At 38.6% G+C, this 20864-nt stretch overlaps 1 protein-coding gene across 4 annotated transcripts in view; it reads right to left on the bottom strand.

Moving 5' to 3' along the window:
- Nucleotides 1-7298: 7298 nt before the first annotated feature.
- Nucleotides 7299-20864, bottom strand: part of DPH6 (diphthamine biosynthesis 6) — a 214225-nt gene continuing 200659 nt past the window's right edge. For all 4 annotated transcript variants that reach the window (XM_075712890.1, XM_075712891.1, XM_075712888.1 and 1 more), the window contains one exon: nucleotides 7299-7414. In XM_075712890.1, coding sequence (XP_075569005.1) covers nucleotides 7299-7414 — 116 coding nt within the window. The remainder of the gene's footprint in view (nucleotides 7415-20864) is intronic.

Genomic DNA, 20864 nt, shown 5'->3' with positions numbered 1-20864 from the left:
CCTTCTCAAAGTCCTATATCATCCTTATGTCAATATCCTTTATAGCAAAGCATGAATTCAGAGGATATAAAACCTACAAGTGCAATTAAAAAGGCATTATTACAAATTGCATATTGAAGGTAGCATGTTTTTTTTTAAATAAAATTCTGTCCTCACAGGGTTTTTGTGTGACCTTTTGTCATTTGTTTAGTTCATTTTCTTTTTCAAAGACTTTCAAAGATGACTGCTTTTCATCCATTTTTCCCAATAAAAAAATAGTGGTAGCTGCCTCCACTTTACTACACCCTCTCTTTCACTTAGTCTACAGGGGGTTGATCAACCTGTCCTTTAAAAGGGGGAAAAAACAGCCTTGGGGAGCACCTGTCAAATAAGAAAGTTGCACAGTGATGTGACTCTCTGTGTGTGAGTGTGTGTGAGAGAGAGAGAAATCAAATAAAATCCAGAGCTGAAAAAATAATTCACTGTATGTAGCATAGAAGAAAAATCATGATGAAGTCCTGAGCTAACTCACATAATGCTTTCAGGAATCAGAAAAATGACACTGTCAAAACACAACATTAGTTTTCAGAAGCCTCCAGGCAAAATTTTATTTATTTAAAGTTAGCTCCTATTTTAATAACAAAAAAGTGGCAGCATATTCTACATCAAAGAAAAAACTTTTCCTAATGTTTCCATTCCTCTTGTGAAGTACCGGAGCTGAAGTAGTGGAGCTGTCTTTCTCTAAATAATTACTTGAGTGGCAGGATCTCAACCTGAGAAAGCTTTTTGTCTGCACTGGGGACTGTAGCATAAAAAGAATCACATTTGGCTTGCCTAATCTGAGCAGCAATATGAGATATTCTGACTTTTAGTATTTAAATAGTTAGTTTTAAACAAGATCCATAACAATGAAAGGCAAGTCCTGAATCAACATCTTGGTACACTGTAGTGCCTTGATGAAGGAGGAGTACAAATGAGAAGCACATTCACGGGCTGTAGCTCTCCAGTCAAGACCCATTAGCCACGTTCCTTGTGGCAGTGCCCAGGAGAAGTGTCCCCTAACAGCACGATGGCACACAGGTGGTCACCTCTCTTGCATATTACCTTCATTTCAGGCATCCTCACTTTCAGAAGCCAGACCAAAGCACACTGTTAGAGTAGTCGAAGCATTTACTATTTTATATCTTGTTGAAAGGATGAGAGATATGTTTTAAAGTGCACTTCTGGATCTCTTTCCTGGAAACTCTATTTATTCCTATTTGTTCTTCATACGTTAATCTTTTATAGTTACAAGTAGTAATAGTGAGAAGGCAGTCCAGGGTCCATTCCTTCAAAGGTATCCTATAAATAAAGAATAACCCCCTTAGGTCCCTAGACCTGTTGTTTGCCTTTTAAGCTTGGCTTCCCCACTGGTTCCTCATAATCTGATTCCTTTGGCACTGACTTCTTGTCTGTGTTTCCTTTCTATTATTTCATATCATTTAACACCTTCTGCTTTGAACCTTAACAGATCCAGCTCCGGAGCTATGCAAATTTTGTTCAGTTACAAAAGGCTCTACATTTGCATGTATCTGGGTCTTGCTGCAGAACGGTTGGGTCTGTGTGGGAGTAGGACTGAACTTTGTTTCAACGAGATAACTCTTCCATCTGAGAAATGTATTTCTTCCTTCTGGACCCCTGTTCTTCCATAAGCAACAAAATAAACTACTGTCAAGGCAGCTACCAACAAAACCACGGGAATCAGAGAGGGTGAAGCGATGCTTGCACGAGCTTGCACCCCTAATGTAATGTCATATCTTCTACCTCAGATAAACAGTCTTTATCTTGTAAAGTGGGGATATGGCAATAATACGATGTGCCACAGACGTTATGGTTATCGAGAACTGTCAACGATGTACCGAGGATGTTATGGTTATTGAGAATATAGACTGCTGCCTGATGGAGCCCGGAAGAGGGTTTTTTTCCTTTCTATCATGGCAAGATCTAAAATGGAACAAGTCTTCTCAGGAGTAACAGAAAGTAATAATGCTAGCTGCTTGGTGGTGTGGCTTTGAGGCTGAAGTCTCTCTGTGGTAACTGCTTCTGCCAAAGCAAATACCCTTACTCAGGGGACTGTGGAGAGTGGAGGAGCTCTTCTCCCAGCAGCATGACCGCGGAGACCTGTCTACATTCACGCTGTGCGGAGGAGGCCTCCAGTGTGTGTGTGGCTGTCCCAGTGATGGCCCAAGCAAATTTTATGCAATACACTTGTAAAGCACTTTGGGATTGCCGGGGATGAATCATGCTGTAAAATGTATCATTAATGTTACTAGATGTATTATAGACTTCTCCTGTGATCTGAGACTGCTGCAGGCAGTGTGCTGGGAGAAAAGCTCTCCAGATTGTGCTCATGCAAATCGGTATCTGTGATCACATTCATTATGGTTCCCACTACAACATTACTTTCACACTCTTGTGTGCTGCTCACTCAGTCTAAACTTTTTGTTATTGCAGGTTGTATGACTACAACATAGCATCTCTTTGCCAACACCTTTACAAGGGTGAGAAAACATTATTTCCAAGATACAAATACAGAGATAGAGGCACAAGAAAACTAATGGATGTGCTTAAACTTACCCAGGAAAGAGGTGGTGTTATCCTAACCTATGTCTCCTGACTCTGGAGTCCCCTAACAGATTGCTAGATCAGGACAGCTGTCAATTATGTTCAGGACGTTTAGTTCAGCTTATCTTTTTGTTCTGAAACATTATTTTCTTCTGAACTGGAAATCTGCATAATTTAGAGAAGAGCAAGAATTTCTGAAAGCTGGGAAGGACAAAAGTGAAATCTGACCTATTTTGAGCACATCCCGTTTTTACTGTGGAAGTAAGTCTTGTCAGCTGAGTTAAATTACACAAACAGTATTTCAAAATTATTTAAGATTAAATGACACGATCACAAAATAGCAATATAATAGGAAATGGAGGATGAGCAGACGTATTCAAGAAATGGTTTTCAAACATTGCAAATGAAATGGAGAGTCAAGGCAATGACAAAGAGACTGCTGCCAGTGACATATCCTGTGAGAAGATCCTCAGAACAACCTGACTATTTGGGAATATAGGGAAGAAGCAGACAGTGCTCTAAAATATGAGAAAAGCAGGAAACCACAGGCAAAACCTAGCCATGAATTAATCCAACAGAAGTCAAAGCCAAGAAATTGTGAGCAGTGAGTCATCAGTAAAAGGGCACTTGCATGTAACATACGGGTTCAGTTCACAGGTACCCAGTCTGTTTTTTAAAATTAAAATTTAAAATATGACAAAAATATTCAGTGTTCAGATGAAAGTTGAAAAAAGAAGCTTTCAAGATCTCAAGTCTGTATTGTGAATGTTTGGCTAATACATCAACACAGACTGACTTGCCAAAAATATTAAAATACAACTAAAGAGATCATAAATTAGTAAATTGTCAAGTATTCTTAATATGTATTCCCAATGCCAGGCATTTATAATAGTAAAAGCAGGTTACTTAAATAATAAGTGCCAGTTAGTACTCAGAAAGCTCAGGACAGTTTTACTTTAACAGACAGAATAGACTAGGTTTGCTTCAGCAAACTCATCCTGAAAGAAGTAACAAAGATTTGCCTTGGACACATGAAAAGTTTCTGTACTTTAGGATTTCAGTGTTCATTTAGAGAACTATTATACCATACAGTACAAACCTTTTATTAAATCAATGCATTCATTTACTTGAAATAAAAGTTTTATTCATTCACTGTATTTTGATAGACTAGACTACTGCACATAGACAGGAGATAATGGATGGAACAGGATGTCCTTGAAGGAGAAGAGCTGCTTCAGATCACCTCTTTAATACTCAGGAGATATCCTGCTTCCAATGCCCGTCAGTCTTCTGAAGGCTAAGAGGAAAGACGCACCAATGCTATCTGGTGTAACGAATCAGCTCCTGAATCACCTAACTATAAAACTCACAGGGAAAAAATTAAATAAGCTCTGCTTAAAATGTCTCAATGTCATTTTAAAATCTATTTAGGAAGATCAGCTCTGGTGCCTTTATAGCAGCTTAGCCATGTGCATTGCAAAGGCTCACTGGTACTGTAGCCATCACCAGGTTTTGAAATGAGTAAAACACAAAGTTATTAAATCAGTTTTGGTCTCACAGTCCCATTTGGTTAGTGCACTTTAACATGCTTTCAAGCAATTAAAGAAATTGATATACAGAGATTTTTAAAAGAGTCAGGAGACAAAATTTCACTGACATAGAGATCTATAACAAGACACAGATTTCTTCTGGAAAAAAAGAAAAAGAAGAAAAGATATGTAAGCCATATTCTAATACTTGTTACAGCAAAGAAAAGAAAAATTAAAACCTTGGGTTACATTTTTAAAGACATTTTCCTACCTATTACATAGCCCTTCTGTGTTCTGAGTTCTGGAACCCTCATCAGCCAACTTTTTGTGTCATAATATGCACACAAAACATTTTCCTGCAGGCTTAGTAGAAATCAGAGATTACAGCTGCACCTACTGCAAGCCCAGGCTGTGCCAGCTGTGTGTTACCTGGGTTCTTCATTCGAGGAAGGTCAGGTTGGACGGGGCTCTGAGCAACCTGATCTAGTTCAAGCTGTCCCTGCTCACTGCAGGGGGTTGGGCTCGATGATCTCTCAAGGTCCCTTCCAACCCAAAGCATTCTATGATTCTATGATTCTAATTTGTGTACCTATATATAAAGTTCTCAAAACTTGTATCTTAGCACAGTATATGAATTTATAGTCTCAAGATTAAAACTTGCTGGGGTAAACAGTCAGCAAATCTAGCCATGAACAAAAAAACCCCAACAAACCCTGCATCTATAGATTTTGAGTTAATTGTCTTTCCCTTTTTTCACTAAAACACATGTATGTGTATGTGTATGGGTGTGCGCGCCCATCTCCCCACCTCCCATCTTCAGCTAGCACTTTTGTTACAAAGAAAGTGAGAAAGAGCTCTGTGAAACAACTTATTCACAGTAGGACCCAGTAATTAAGATGAAAGTACGGCAGCATAAGGCAGATAAAATAGCGTTATTTCTTTCAATTATAAAAGTCTTAGGTCTCTATATGGAGCAGCATTTTACTCACCTACCTTGCATATCAGTGTTGAACAAATTGCCTTGTTCATACTTAAAACACCACAGACCCAGCTTATAGTTTTAGTTACACCACTGAGAAGCTGTATGAAGCCTCTCAAGGAGAAAAAGTCAGCAAACTATTTGATTTTAGCTATTCACAAAGTAAACCCGTTGAAGTTCGAGTTGTTTCAAAAAAGGAAAAGGCTTGCTTTGTGTTGAGAAAAAAATAATGTTCACACTGTTTTTCAGACCAATGCATTCTGTTACCATTTTTCAACGCACCTCTACTGGGGAAAAGAAGGAATCTTGCAGGAAAACTTGCAGGAAAAGCTGCTTTCTTTAGGTGCAGATATCCTGCCACCTTAAAATCTACAGTACAGTGCAAAAGCCAAGATCAACACATCTGGGTATCCTTTTTAAACTCACTATGAAAAAAATGACTGCTACTGGAGACATAATCAGCTCATGCCATCTACTTGGCTTCCATATATGTCTATGAAAAATTAAGTTTTGCCTTCATGTCTCTGAAAGTACTGTCTGCTTCTCTTTTCCTATTTCAGTCTAGCTTGTGTCTCTGGTCTGTGGGCACTGAAAGAAGTAAAATACTGGTATTTCCAGGGAGAAGTAAGAAAATTATTTAGCCTTCTACAAGAGCAGAATTCAAACATAACAGACACATCCAGGTATTAGCAAGCTCTTTGCTGATCGTGGGAAAGAATAAGGATCAAATATGTTTAAGTCTAACCTAAAAATGATACTGAATGCTAATGAACTGATGTATTGTTAACAGATTCTTCCCTTTTTTCTTAAGAAATTTAATTTAATAATCCGTAATCCATGATATATAAAAACCTCTTCGCCTTCCCCTTTCTAAAAGTATTTAAATAATCGTGAAAAAAGTGGTTCTTACTGAAGAGGATGGCAGCTCTGGTATATTACTGGATGTAATGATAAGGAACAATGACATTTTACAGTCTCTATTTTCAAGTAATGACCAACATAATATGCTGGACACACAAAGCATCTAACAGAGGAAGATCCTCTTATCTTTAGTCACTGGCTTCTTATCAGCTGCTGCCAAGTGCATTTCTGGTAGCAGGCAAGAAAGTGAAGCTGGAGTGCTAAGTCCACCTCTTAGTCACCCCAATGTAAACTTACTGCCATGCAGTTGACTTTTGTGGAGTTATCTCTCATATATGCTGGTGTAAGAGAAGGACAACCAGAGCGCTGGTCATGTAGCTCCAGTGTTCACACACTGCAAGAGAAGCAATGAGAGTATATAGATGTAGAACATAGGCAAAGGTTTGATATTCTTTTTTGAAGGCTTAATTTTACAGCCTTTTCTGAAAATAAGACTTCTCTACAGTGCCGTCCTGCCTCAAGCAAAGTCCAAAAGGCTTTCTCTCCTATACTGATCTTATGTCATGTCATGAGTAAAATATCAGTTGCAATGAAATCGATAGGAGCTTCACCTATGTGTCTGAGCCTGTTTTAATGAAAGCAGTGGTAAAACTCCTGTTGATTTTCTGAAGAAGACTGAAGCCCTGGGGAATACTGGTAGCTCTTTAATAAGAGCTGCTTACCAGATGTAAAGCACGGGGGTGCCCACTATCGCCTCAGAAAGCAGGATGGCAAATCCTACAGTCTGGCCATCATCTCCATTATTCACTTTGGTAAAACATGCAACCTGAATACCCCTCTGAATAATTCTTCCCCAGTGCAACAAAAGGGTTAAAATCTGGCCACAAATAAAGTCTTCATGAGTTGGCCTGAAGTCAGTAAATTCAACATAGAATTGAAAGGAATGAAGTCTTTAAAGCAGTACTGGAGCTAATATTCTGATTTCACCTCCATCTAAAAGATCTGAAGTTATAATCAGTTTATTGTAACCAGGCCTAGATATATCAAACAAAAGAACTGATGTGATCAGAGCAACTGACATCTCCCAAGAGCCACCTGCTATTACCAGAATGTATCTAAATATAAGTGAGAAAAAAGCACAGTATTTTGAAAAGAAACCTTTATTGTTCACACAAAGCCGACTCTGTCACATATCATGAGGCATCATTAACAAGCTAAATATGACTTTGCTTAAATCAGACAATATTGCTTAATGAAAGTATCCAACACGGTTATGATCAGTTCCTTTCTTTGTTCTTTCCTGGATGGAATGTGTGTTTTGATATCAACTCATCTCTTCTAAACTGCTAGCTTAGCCAGCATGTTACATGAATAACTTCCTTGCCAGGTAAATCCACCACAGGGACTAAGATCAGAGCTGGGGTCTTCTTGCCCAAATATTTTTCCAGGTATTCTTGCAGTCCTAAAATAGAAACAAAACAATTAATGAATCCTCTTTGTCTCATTTTCTATTGTGTCCTATTTCTTAAAAATGATTTCTAAATGCATTTTTGAAAATTATTGTGGAGTAGCAATTAACAAATGGAAGTGAAATGCAACTCTCTGAGTTTTCACTTTATATAGAAGGAAGAATCACCATCTCCCACCTCCTCATCAGCTAATTTGAGATTAAGTTTACATGTTGCCTAAGGCCATAATTCAGCAGAACAGTGAAAAGCATGTTTCTCAACCTTGAGTGAGTGAGTGGTCTGTTGATTACAGAGCTGAAACTAAGTGCAGGTAGTAAAAATAACTAAAGGCCAGTTGAAATTCAGGTCTTTGTAATTTTTGGTATTTGTACGACGAGCACGTAGTTGGCTATAAATGAAATTCTGCTCTCAAGTCCCACTGTGGTGCATCAATCTACTAAAAGTTAAAGTGGGCCATTTTTAAAAACATTATGAACATGATTTCCATTTGAAATCAATGGAACCATGCCACATTGAAGATATAATGGAGGAAGTCCAGGGATGGTAACATATATGACTGCATATCTAGGGTTATAGAGAGATTCAAACTGATAAAAATGTAGAATCTAGCTATAAAGAGCTGTAAAGGGACTGGTATGTGACAGAAGTTTGTAAATTTAAAGTCTATTATGGGAACAGAACTGGTAATGGAGAAGATCTAATTAGGAGAATATGGGTGAAAACTAAAGAATGGAAAATTTAAGCTCAGCATCAAGACATTTCTGGTCGTGTTGTACCCTCAGTGGACATGCTAGAAATGCAGCCACACAGAACCCTTAAAGAAGACTACCAAAAACCCTCCAAATGACCCTACAAAAGACAGTTTAATAATGGTAAGGTATGGCCTGCATGGGTTTTGGTTTCAATAAGTTATTTCTGTCTGCAGCTTCTGTGATTATGGCAATTCTTTATAACACTAAGCAATCTTGGCTAGAGAGGGTGTAAAGAGGGCAGAACTTGAAGACTGTCAGAGCTTTTTTTTTTTGGCATCACTGCCTGTGAAACTGTGAATAGGCAGTTCAGTCAAAGTGTTACCGCATCCAGGATAAAACAGGAATTTTGTAATTGTATTCACTGAAGCCAAAACTCTTTCTTGTTACCTGGCAGCAGCAGCATAAATTAATGTAATAATGGCAACGCTGCCTACGAAACACTGCAAAGACAGTACCAGACTTCTGAAATTCTGCTGACTTCCTTTTGTATTAATATCACTGACATTAGAAGTGAAAACAGACAAGGGTGAGCCAAAGATCAACAGTCACCTCAAAGGTCAAAGAACTTCTGCATGTTGTGTGTAAAAAGGGACTCAGTCTGTGTATTGCAGATATTCAGCAGTGACCTGGATAGTTAAGCATCAGCTAACATTTTCATTCTAAGCTTTGTCTTCAGAAAACTTTATAGCTATGCTGGCTCAGAAGGCATTAAGTGGAAGTGGGTAAAGGCAAGCCACCGCAAAAATCACCAATTCCACCCTATTAAAATTATATTTCCTTTTTTTCCTCAATTAAAATTGTGAAAATATAATTTTAGTCTAACTTTTTTCACAGGTGTAAAAGCTGTGAAACAGTACTAAAAGCCACCATAACAAAACCAGGTATTACTTTCAAAGGAAGAATTTGAAAGTGAGGCTATCTGGAAATATAACTCCATTCTTTTGTTTTTTTCAGGTGGCCAAAATAGCCATAAATATTTACATTTCAACATGCCTTAGTGGACTTGGTTGCCAGCCAGAAAGAGCCACCTTTCCAAAAGACCACCACCTTTTCTATTACAAGTCCAAACTGCTGTAGCAAAGCCTACACATATAATTGAAATGTGGATGAAAATCTGGGACATATGACTCTAAATGTTTTATTATACTTATAAATCAAATAGTTTGATATGAAAAAAATCTACCTTAGATGTGCATCATTATACATTTAAAAACTGTGGATAAAAGTCTGCTCATGCAAATTTTCCCTGAGAAGAGGTGACTGGGTCTTCTAAAACAGTAAAATTGTACTCTAAGGTCCCACAGAAGACAATGCAGTTAGTAAATCTGTGTCAGCCTATGTAATCATAGCTGACACGTTCAAAAAATTGACAGCTATATATTTTACCTGCTATATGAGTTACTTTAAATCTTCCAATACTAACTGTATATTTTTAATGATGTGACACTAATAAAGACACAATCTATATTTTTTTCATTCATGCAAATTATGCTTCTAGATAAATAAGAGCCTCAGTCATGAGTGTTCTCTGAAGTATGGAACTCTCTGTTCGAATACAAAGATTTCAAAAATTTCTTTTCTTTATATCACTTATGGAAATGTTTGCTCAGTTGCATGCCATACTTAGAAAGTTGACCTTAAAGGTGAAAACAAGTAAAGGACAGAGGGTTACAGTGAATGTGTTTACCGGAGCTTTAACAGGAGCTATATGTGTTTGATATTGGTCTTAAATTTATTTAATCTGCCCTGATACAGAATGTTTATTAAAATACAAACTAAACCAGCTGATTAGCAAGCAGCAAATGAGTGGTGTGTATTGTGCATGTTTTCATTTCATTTCCTGTGACAGTCAGTATTAATTATTAGTACTACATGAAATTTGCCGAAAGCAGGCAAGCTTCACCCTGCAAGACGGATCCCTGCTACTCCCAGCTGATCAGCAGAAGTTCAGGGCACAGGTTCCATATGGGGCTTCTTTCTGCACTGCTATGCATTTTTCCATTGACCTGGGTACAGCTGAGGGATATGGGCATAACCAAAACTTAAAATGAACAAAAATTATTCAAAGTCTTTCCCTCTCTCACCAAAAATTCTGGCATTACAATCTCTCTCTGCTATTCCTCTGTAAGGACAGGATACTGAGATCAGGAGTTTGATGACCTCTCACGCTGACTTAGCAGCTCTTCCACATAACACGGCACAATCTAACACCGTAAGCTATTGTTTTGAAAGGTGCTTTTCCCAGTAAGTAGATAAAACAATGTCCTGGGAGCCCCTAAAGGGCCATTCCAAATGATTAGGAAGATGATTTTTACATCTGTGCTGTCATTGGCTTCAGCTGGATTTAGGCAGTATGAGGTGAGGCCACAGAATCCACTTATGTTTCCAAGCTCAGGTCCCCATTATTGCTGCCATACTCCGGCTTCACTGGATATTTGCAGGGGAGGAGTAATCTAATAGCTCATATTGGAAAGGAAAATGGTAACAAAAAGGAAGATCACATTTAGCCCAGTACATAAAAAATCACTTTCATATTACAACTACTATCTTTCCTTCACTTTTTAACCAAAAGATATTGTTACATCGCTTAGAGCAGGTTTTTAAATCCCTGAGCTAATAAAGCTCCATTGCTTCAGCTGCAGAGATCTGACATGCCGCATGTACTCTGAAAAGATGCCTCACAGGGGATCAGGTTCCTAACAGTTGACTAAGAGTTCCAGTCCCAAAAGATGTGCCCCTGGTGTGCAGAACACTTAACCCTTCGACCAGTAACAACATGACTATTCACAAATTATTGATGTCCCTAAATCCCTGGCAGATTGCAGACAGTTCTTGTCTCCCTTGAAGCCAAAGCATATGGTCACTAATGAGATGGATTAAAAAATACATATACACATTCAAGGCTTTGCACATGAATGTAAAGCCACAGAAATGGTAGAAGGTGATTGAACTGGACTGAACACTGTTAAATACATGATTAGGCTCTTGTTATGGATCATTTCCATTGATCTATATATACAGTTTCACAGCATAGTTTAATTAAAGCTGTCTGGAACAAGCCTCTGCCTTAAATGATCAGGCAGAGCAATGAAAAGGTGAAACATGAGGAACTGGAGACCCCCCCTCCCTTTCTTAAACATCCAGCTGACTGTCTCTGTGGTTTACAACCAGAGGAAGATGTGCTTTTAAAAATATTATCTGTTTTTACTGCTGTTTGTGAGGCTTATGCGCCAGAGAAATCAGTTCAGGATTTTTCCCACACTTTTACTTAAGATAATATAAAATGACATAGCGGAAGATTTTAAAAAAAACCCTGTATAATTGGCTTGCTTCATTTTAGTTAATACCTTCCTGTCCAAAATTAAGCCCAGTAAACAAAAATATACTGTTGGAAAATAAAAGCGAGTCACTTTGCAAAAGATGATTTTGTGCTGATTTTTTGTTGCAGCTGTGAAGATTTTAAATGACAATAAGGTGGACATTTTGCATAGTCCAATACTTGGCTTTTCATATTGTATCTTATGGTTTTCTTTATTATTCTTGATGACATTATTTCACGTTGGTCATGTTGGTAATTTCTCTGTTAAGGGACTGGGTTTTCAAAATTGATCTGCCCACAGCAAAAATGGAGGCAACATCTTGTAAATAACTGGGTTTCCATTTTGAAAACATATCAGCTAGATCTTCAAAAATACTAAGAGCCTACCAGTTCCAGGGAAAACTGGCCAAAGATATGTTATTCAATGCTTTTATAAATTTATTCCAAAATTATAAAATTTGAAGTCAGTCTTGACTTTTTGTCAAGTGGGAAACATTCATATGCACAAAAAGAGGGAAATCAGCAATAACTGAACTTAGGAGGACAGAAATGGAACTTGCTTTGGAAGCCAACGACTCCTGATTATTTATTCTGGTTATTACATTAATTTCTGTTGGTCCTTCTGGCTTTGAGTGAGTTACAATCTGACTTTGGCTACTTATTTATAATACCAGGATAGTGATAATTTGCATACTTCTAATGATGATCAGGGTGTAATTGAGTTTTGTTAAGGACTGGTAAAAAGGGGAGTTCCCTGGCACCTTTTGGCAGACCGGATTAGGCACAGCTCTAGAGATGATGTAAACTCCTTCATGGAATACTGGTGATGCACTTAAATCACTCTGGCCTGGGATATTTATCTGAACATGAGTTAAGCAGCTGCTTTGAATTCCAGGGGAAGTCTGTTGTCATGATATATGAGACAAATGACAAATATGAATTTGGATAAGGCTGTGAAACTGCTTTAAACCTAAGCCAGTCTTTGAAATTATGGCAATAAAAGAATTTGTGTTCTTTGCTACATAACTTTCAAAATCTAATCTGTGTTGTGAAGATTTCTTAAGCTGTGTCTAGATTTCTCTCCCTTCTTTCAAAGTCAACGACTGATGAATGAGCTTTCCTGTTGCATGGCAAATACATAACATTTGTTTAAAAAAAAATTAAAAAGTCACTGGCATAATTTAGACTTCAAAAAACCCCCAAATTTACTGTTTCAGGCCCATTTGTAAAATATACATACCCCAAAATTAAAAAAAAAGAAATTACAGAGGGACTTGCAGTTGCATTTGGAACTCAGGTCTCTACAAACACATGCCTGGTTAGATGCCAAAACAGCCACTCAGATCTGCACAAGTCTGTTATTGCAAACAATTCTGTCATAAAAATGTATCCGCAAGGATTCATCACATTTCATTTCAGTTTGTCTTGCGTTTATGAACCCATCTATACTGAAGGGCTGCTTGCTTCTTGCACCAAACTAGTTAGTTGTAATAACGAAAATGTCTTTTTCAAGTAATCACATAACAGATGAAAATACAGCCTGGACTGTAAGCACTAAAGCCGATGTTAGCCATCCTCTTTCGGCTTGTCCCTAATACCAAAGAACCATTTCAGATGATTGCAACCTCTTCTGTGAAGGATATGTTTATTAGGATCCAGATCTCTGCCATTTTGGTCATAAAATACTGTGAGTATCTATACTGTGAGCACAGATACATACAAAACAGTGTAACACTTCACCCAGCAGACCATTCACCAAATGAAATCATAGAATAGTTTGGGTTGGAAGGAACGAACCGCCCCCTGCAATGAGCAGGGACATCTTCAACCAGATCAGGTTGCTCAGAGCCACGTCCAACCTGACCTGGAATGTTGCCAGGGATGGGGCATCTGTCACCTCTCTGGGCAACCTGTTCCAGTGTTTCGCCACCCGCATTGTAAAAAATTTCTTCCTTGCATCTAGTCTAAATCTACCCTCTTTTAGTTTAAAACCATTACCCCTTGTCCTGTCGCAACAGGCCCTATTAAAAAAGTCTCTCCCCATCTTTCTTTTAAGTCCCCTTTAAGTACTGAAAGGCCTCAATAAGTTCTCTCTGGAGCCTTCTCTTCTCCAGGCTGAACAACCCCCCACTCTCTCAGCTTTTCCTCACAGGAGAGGTGTTCCATCCCTCTGATCATTTTTGTGGCCCTCCTCTGGACCTGCTCCAACAAGTCCATGTCTGTCTTGTACTGAGACAAAAATCCACTATAAAGGGAAGACTACAGTTTTATTATATTTTACTGCTAGTCTTGTTTGTGCAGTGGACTTCTTGTCCCTTTGGAATCTATCCCAAACCCCAAAAACCAGTTCTAGTGATGTTTTTGCGCAGGCTACAGTGAAAACATAATGAAAGTCGCTGTAGACTTGGATGGGTACCCACAGGATTCTGAGCAACTCTTTCTACAGCTGAGCAGAGGAAGAGGAAGAGGAAAATGAGCTGTGTTTCCCTGCACGCCTTACTGATAAGTCCTACTCTCAAAATCAGTGAGGAGAAGTTGTGAGTGTGCAAGGTAGCAACCATGGACCTTACTGTTCATGGGAGATACAAGAAAGATGAGTGATTGGCTTATTTTAATCCAAACTAGTTAGTCAATAAGGATGCCTGCGCTCTGCACCACCAGCAGCGAGAGGGACAGCTGGCCTCAAATGACCAGCTCTGAAGGAATCCAGAAGTTGCCTCTTCCTCTCCCAGCCTCACCAACCTCTCTGCTGTTCCTCTGCTTTGACAGAGGGAGGGCGTGGGAAGGAAAGAGGGCTCACTCATGATCAGGGAGGGCATTAACACTTACAGGAACCTCACTTTTCTAGAGCTGAGTCACTTGGCTGAGTAACTATGGAAATTTTTTTAGACTGTAGCTAATACATTTTTTTAGTATCTGAAAGAAAATTAGTAGACAAAACAGTTATTTTTAGTGCTGGTTTGATTGTGGGCCTGTCAGTCTTGGCAGTGCATCTCTTTTATCAAGCTGCCACGATACCTTGTTTTGTTTTCAGAGCAAAGTTTGATTAAAGACCAATTTCAGAAAAGTTACTCGCTGTGGGCGTTAATTAGAGCTTTCTGGACTCTGCAGGGTTTAGCTTATGATCCGTTTCACTTGCTAAACCCTGTAATTCAAGTTACATGAAGATGGGAATGAACCAACCCCTTTCTATTCTTCTGAAGGCTTCTGTTTAACTCAGTCATGAAAAAACCTCTCTCCTTTCCTTCCCTAATACAGAATTCTAATTTCTGGCCTTTCCTAAACAAAAATAAAAAATAATACTTCATGTCTATAAAGAGTTTTCAAACTAATGAACTGAGACACATCCTTGGAGCTTCAGAATGGGGTAGGGAAACTTTAGGAAGCCTTTGCTTCCAAATAATGTTTTCGGTGGTGCCCAAGTATACTGTACATCTTAGAAAAAACAGGTAAACATCTATTTCTCTTCCTCTGCTTTTTTCTGGGAGTGGAGTACTGTCATTCTGTAAAAGGTCCCTGGCATTCTCCTCCTCCCCTCTTAGTAGCAGACACGAAAAGCCTTTTGCCTTTCTGCAAGCAAAAGGCCAGCTACTAGCTCAAAGAATCTTAAAAAGGTGGTTGATGAAGAAAGACTTAGCAGTACTTGTGGGTAATAAGTAGCAGATGAAGCAGAATTTATAACATGATATAATTAAAATTAGGAACTATGTAACAAAATTAATGAAATGAAAATGCCACTGGGGTACTACGTAAATACAAGCAGCCCAAAACAAACCCTGACTCAGCTACATTGGATATTTGAAACTAGGCTAGACAAAACAAGAAACCACATGCTAAAGAGAACAAACCTGTGAAGGAGAAGATAACCTTAAATGGTCCATCTCTGTTTTCCAGCAGACAGCCTGCACAGGAGAACTGGGCTGAATGAGGTAAGATATTTAAGCAGAGTTCATGGATACTACCATCTTAAAACATCCTCTCCCAAGTATATGTTCTCTCCTGAACTTCCTCCCAGATTTTGAAACCTAAACTTCAGCTTAGTTGGAAAGCTGGTATGCACTTTTCCTAAAGCTGTACAGTGTGACAGATGCACCAGGAATGCTGAGGAGGTAAGCAAACCAGGCAATCATAATCATCAAATGAGGTTTTATGCTGATATTTATAACAATAACAATTTCAATCCCAAATGCCATCCCTAAGACGATTATACACCACCTAACTCTCTCTGGATATACAGAAGTTACCCTCCAAAGCACACACAGTACCAATCAAATTAGGTATGTTACCATGCACATCAACGGCAAGCTGGAGAAAGAAATGTGACTCTCTTAAAGACAAACAAATGTTGCTGAGCTCTTCTGTGCATTAGTTATGGCTGTTTCTCAGTAGAAAGAATTAAGATTTAGCTTTCATAATAATTCTTTCAAGCTGCCGGCTATAGCTTAGAAAATAGCAGAGCATGAAAACTCATCGCTTTGTGGTTTTCAGTGTTCTGTTTTTAGCCATGTCCTATATACAGGTTGAGAATCAGCCTATACAAGGTTATAAATGTGCACATTTGTTTAAAATGTCATTAACCTTCTGCACTAAATAAAGAAACACTTAAGCATGCCCTTCCAGTACTCACAGTGAAGTCTAAATATAATTTCAAAGAGAACAGAGGACTGAACTTTCCGAGTACAATCACTCAGGGAAGAACTTGTGCTTTTTCTAAAACCATGACAGAGTGCAAAGATCACGAGTCTGTTTTCCCTGTGTGCTATCTTTCAATCCCATAACGACCCAATCTCTTTAAGGGGTGGATGGTTATTGAACTTGTATGCCAGCTGTGCTCAAAATCTCTGGGGAGGATGGGCTGTAATGACACCAAGCCAGGATGAGTTATGAATGGAGACAGATTATTACAAACACATGAAACAGTAAGGACCCATTTTTCAAGAGGCACCTAAGAACACACTTCACAGTATGTGCAAGCACTTGTTTGGTCTTACAGTCATCTGAATGAGCCTATGCGGACAGATAAAACTGCAGGATTCACTAGAAGCTCACACACACATTTTTTGTTGTATACAAAATCAGATAAATGTGCACTTTCTTGATTTTTTTTTTCCAGATTAATTGAAAACTTGGTGTTGAAAATGATCAACTGCAACAGCACCTGTGCAGTAATTATGAAACTTGCTTTCTCACCTTTAGGTCACATTACAGCTACTGACTCTTGGCCCATAGTCCAAGAGCACGAGATGGTGCAGATTTGCAAGCTGTAGGACAGTTGGTCGCTGTGCCCTCCAGGTAGGGTTGGGGACACTGGTGGGGCACTGTGTGTGGGAAGCTCGGCTGTGCCTGCTGGTAATTCAAGAACTTTTATCTCCAGGGTCTGTCAATCTGGCACCTTTCACAAGTGTTAAATTCACTTAAGTATATTTTTTAAGAAGCTGTCATGAGACATACTGAAGCAAATATGTCCTTCAGTGGTTACACATGGACTTGGTTGTAACAATGTTTGTTAAGTGCTTTGACATGCCCAAATGATATGTTTGGTACAGCTTCCATATTTGTTCGTTTATTCAAGTCTGCTAAATAGTCTCTAAAACCGATGGGTTTAAGAAATATCTGATTGGACATAGTGCATCCAAAAGGCCTGACCATGAAGAGATGTTTACATAACTAGTGGACACCACATACATCTGCTGGTGGGAGAATTTAGTCTACAAAGAATAGAAAAGGTTTCTAAAAGACTTTGTGGTAAGTGTCGTTAGACTGGATACAGAGAAGATCATACGGTCCTTGCTTTATGTCAAGTTAAGCTGTGATCATTTAAAATAACACTGATGGAATAATTTTTTTCAGTTTCTAGGCCAGATTCTCAACTGCTGTAAATTGTAGCTATGCTAATTTACACCTGCCGAGGAGCTTGCACAGTAGATTACATATTTATATATAGTACCATGTGCAAACTAATGAGGTTATTTTTAGATGTTTACCATTGTAAAGAGCTCTGAAACTTTAAATCAATCTGCTGCACTAATGTAAACAACTTATCATAACAAAAGCAGATAAAAGTGCACTGAACATGTTAAATACATTATTAGGTCGATGAAGATCATTCATATTGATCCAGGTCTGGCTTCACAGCACAGTTTAATCAAAGCTGCCTGGAAGAGGTAACAAAGAGTGGTCATGGCATTCATTGCCTTTCGTCCTGAGGTCACTGATTTAATCCTACAGTGAGCCTACAAATGACTAAAATTTCATTACTGCTGCATCTGACAACTTACACAAAATTAGCTGGAGCAGGCTAAAAAGAAGGGTAGACCAGTATTTAGAGGTGGAACAAAACCCAGCTTCTGTTTTAATGGGGAAATCGTGCTGCCAGAGGTTGCTGACGACCTACCCAGCAGTTTGTGGGCTCTTGATAGCCACACAACTACCTCCCCTTGATCTGGCAGATTTTCATTAATTGCTTTTTTTATCCTGTATGGCAGCAACCCAAAATATCAGTACCCTCTTATTCCCTACAGTCAGGGAACAAAAGGAGAAAGATGAAAGTCTTTTGTTCCTCTTCATGGCCTCCAAGGATGACAAATAAATCTCACTGCTAGTGCTTCCTGTGTAATATGAACTCATAGTTTGTTACAGATTTGGGAACGGGAGACTGGGAGAGTCATCCAACTGCGTCAACTGACAGCAAAATGAAAGGAAAAGGGTCTGAAACTTGGCCACATAGTGATGTAAGCTGCAAGTCATTTTTGCTTTAACTTGAAGTTATTAACAGCATAATTTATAAAAGCCTTCAGCAAGACTTACGTGCCATTTTATCAGGCACTGAATAAACACTAAATAACACACAAGGTCTACCACAGATTTTACCATCAACACAAAAAAATAGAGAGCTGAACAAGGAATGTAGGACAGGTAGGAAACTGAGTCACAGAAAACTGTGCCAAAATTACACGATTTGTTAAGGTAATTTGTGGAAAAGCCAATAATTGACCCCAAATTCTGTCCCACCGTACACCTCTTCTTCCTCTTGAGAGCACACCACAGTAAGCACACTTGCAAACAACAATACAGTGGCCAAGAACTGAATCATCCTTTTGCCTGGACTGCTTTTGGATCTCTGGATGTTAAAATCACAGTCCTGAAGAAGACTGCTGCCCGTGTTCCACCTGCTCTGTTGTCAAACAACTTCACTGCTCAGAGGCCTCCGCCGTTCTTCCACCATCGACAGCTGGGGTGGTTTACAGGTTATTTGAAAGTTACCTGTGGGCTTTATGCCAAAATAGTCTATCATATCTGTCAAGGGGCTATACAGCTGACTGTCTTATGATTGCTTAATAAACATTACTGTATATTTTATACCACAGTGTATCACAAAAGGCTGCAATAAAGTTAAATAATTACATGAGTATATATATTAAAAAAAAAAAAAAAAGAATGTTTCATCACCAAAATCATGGCCCTAACCACCTGTTTTTAAAACACTTTTGGAGAAGGCCTTTTGGAATTATACAAACTGCACTGCCTTCCGTAACTCTTGTACATTTTGTGATTTATAGCCACACGGGCAACAGGTACAGTACACAGCATAGCCCAGCAGTGAATGGAAAAGCTGCCCAGATCTGTCCTGTTGCTTAGGGGTTCCAGGTTCCCCCAGGTGGGCCAGTAGGCACGGGTGACCAGTCAGTCAGCAGCATCGACGGTTCCTCTGACTGAACACTGGCTCCTTTGACATCAATTTCTAGTTCTGGAGCCTTATGCCACAGCTCCACCAAAAACTATGTTAGCTCAAAGAGGTACTGGATTAATGAAATTGAAAATGCTCAGAAGGAAAATGGATGTGATGCTTTAACCACTTTTAAGAAACATGAAGTACAAGTGATGGAAGGGTGACCTTTATCTTTCCCACAAACAGAAGGCCAACCTATAAGGCACAGCGAAACACGCTTTTGATTTATCCTTGTGCCTCCTTCTGTTTTAAAGATGTGATCTGCGGTATGAGACCTGGTTTTAACAATGTTGCAGTACTGCTAGAGGGAAATAAATTGTTCAAGAAGAGATGTCAGTTTTAAAGTAAAGCAAAGAAGCCCACACAGCCCTCTCTTTGGTCAACACTGATACTTTATGCCATGGGCCTTAACTTGTCAGGGTATATCATACCCACTGCATTGCAGAACGCGGTACTGAGAAGGACAGGCTGCAGAAAGCCATCAACATCTGCTCACAGAGAGCCACTCTTCTCCTGGAACACCATCACTGGAGCAGTCTTACCAATATTTCCTACACTACATTAGCTGAATGAGTAGGCTTTTTCTTTTAAAAAGGCTTCTCTTTTGAGGTAGTTTTTCAATTACACCACTGCTAGGAAGATACATTAGAATCAGGCCATCACCTCTTTTTCTCTTTTGCAGAAAGCACATGTGGGTAGTAAGGAAGGCAACAAAATATGCTCAGTCTAGCTGAATTTTTGCCAAATCACTTTGCAGGGCAAAGAAAACTCATCTACAATCTGCCACAAGAACACTTAGGGTCATCAAAGCCCTAAAAAATATGGTAAGAAAAAAAGGTGAAACATGAAGATGCTATTAATAATCATCATCATCATCATCATCATCTAATCAGTTTCATTTTTGACTTACCAAGAGCAAAGAGGCAGAAGAAAGGAAAACTAACTGGATCTTGTAATGTAGTCAGAACTTCATGCTAAATATATTTGTGTCCTCCTGCTAATGTTTCCATTTGTAATTTGAGCAACTAATTAAGGTAAATGTACCACTTTCAAATGCTACTAACATCAGTACAGCCAGATTCAAAGTTACTGGCACTTCTGTTTTTGGTAAAGGATAGCACAAAAGAATAAAGTAATAATCTACTTGCTTAAAATATAGAAGTTGATTGTTTATTCCTCCAGAATTCCAGCTTTCTCTCAGGGGAAATCTGGAAGTTTTAAATTCATTGATCCTTCGCTTGCCACTATTTCTTTGACCTTTTAGATATTTTTTGTTTGCTGTCACATTTTTGGTGATTTGTTTTTAAATTACAAGTCCGATTTTAGCTTCATTTTTCTTAAAGCACTTGCCACAATCCTTTAGCAAAATCTACTCATAGTTTCATTCTTAAGGCCAACTGAAGATTTACAATATGCTAAACTGGGCAAAAATTCTGTAGTAATCAGCACAATATATTTTATACTCCATCATAATAATTTTTTTCTGGCTCCATATCGATATAACTTTTTCTGCTTTTTACAATGGTTTACAACTTAAATAATTTAATACAACAGTTGTTATATTTTTATTGCAAGCTTATAAAACTTGTACCATAAGTCTCTTCCATGCAATATATTAAACAAAGAAATGACAGAGGAGAAGG

Source organism: Pelecanus crispus, chromosome 6, assembly GCF_030463565.1.
Source record: "Pelecanus crispus isolate bPelCri1 chromosome 6, bPelCri1.pri, whole genome shotgun sequence".
Taxonomy (NCBI): domain Eukaryota; kingdom Metazoa; phylum Chordata; class Aves; order Pelecaniformes; family Pelecanidae; genus Pelecanus; species Pelecanus crispus.
This window is presented reverse-complemented; position numbering and strand designations above follow the sequence as displayed.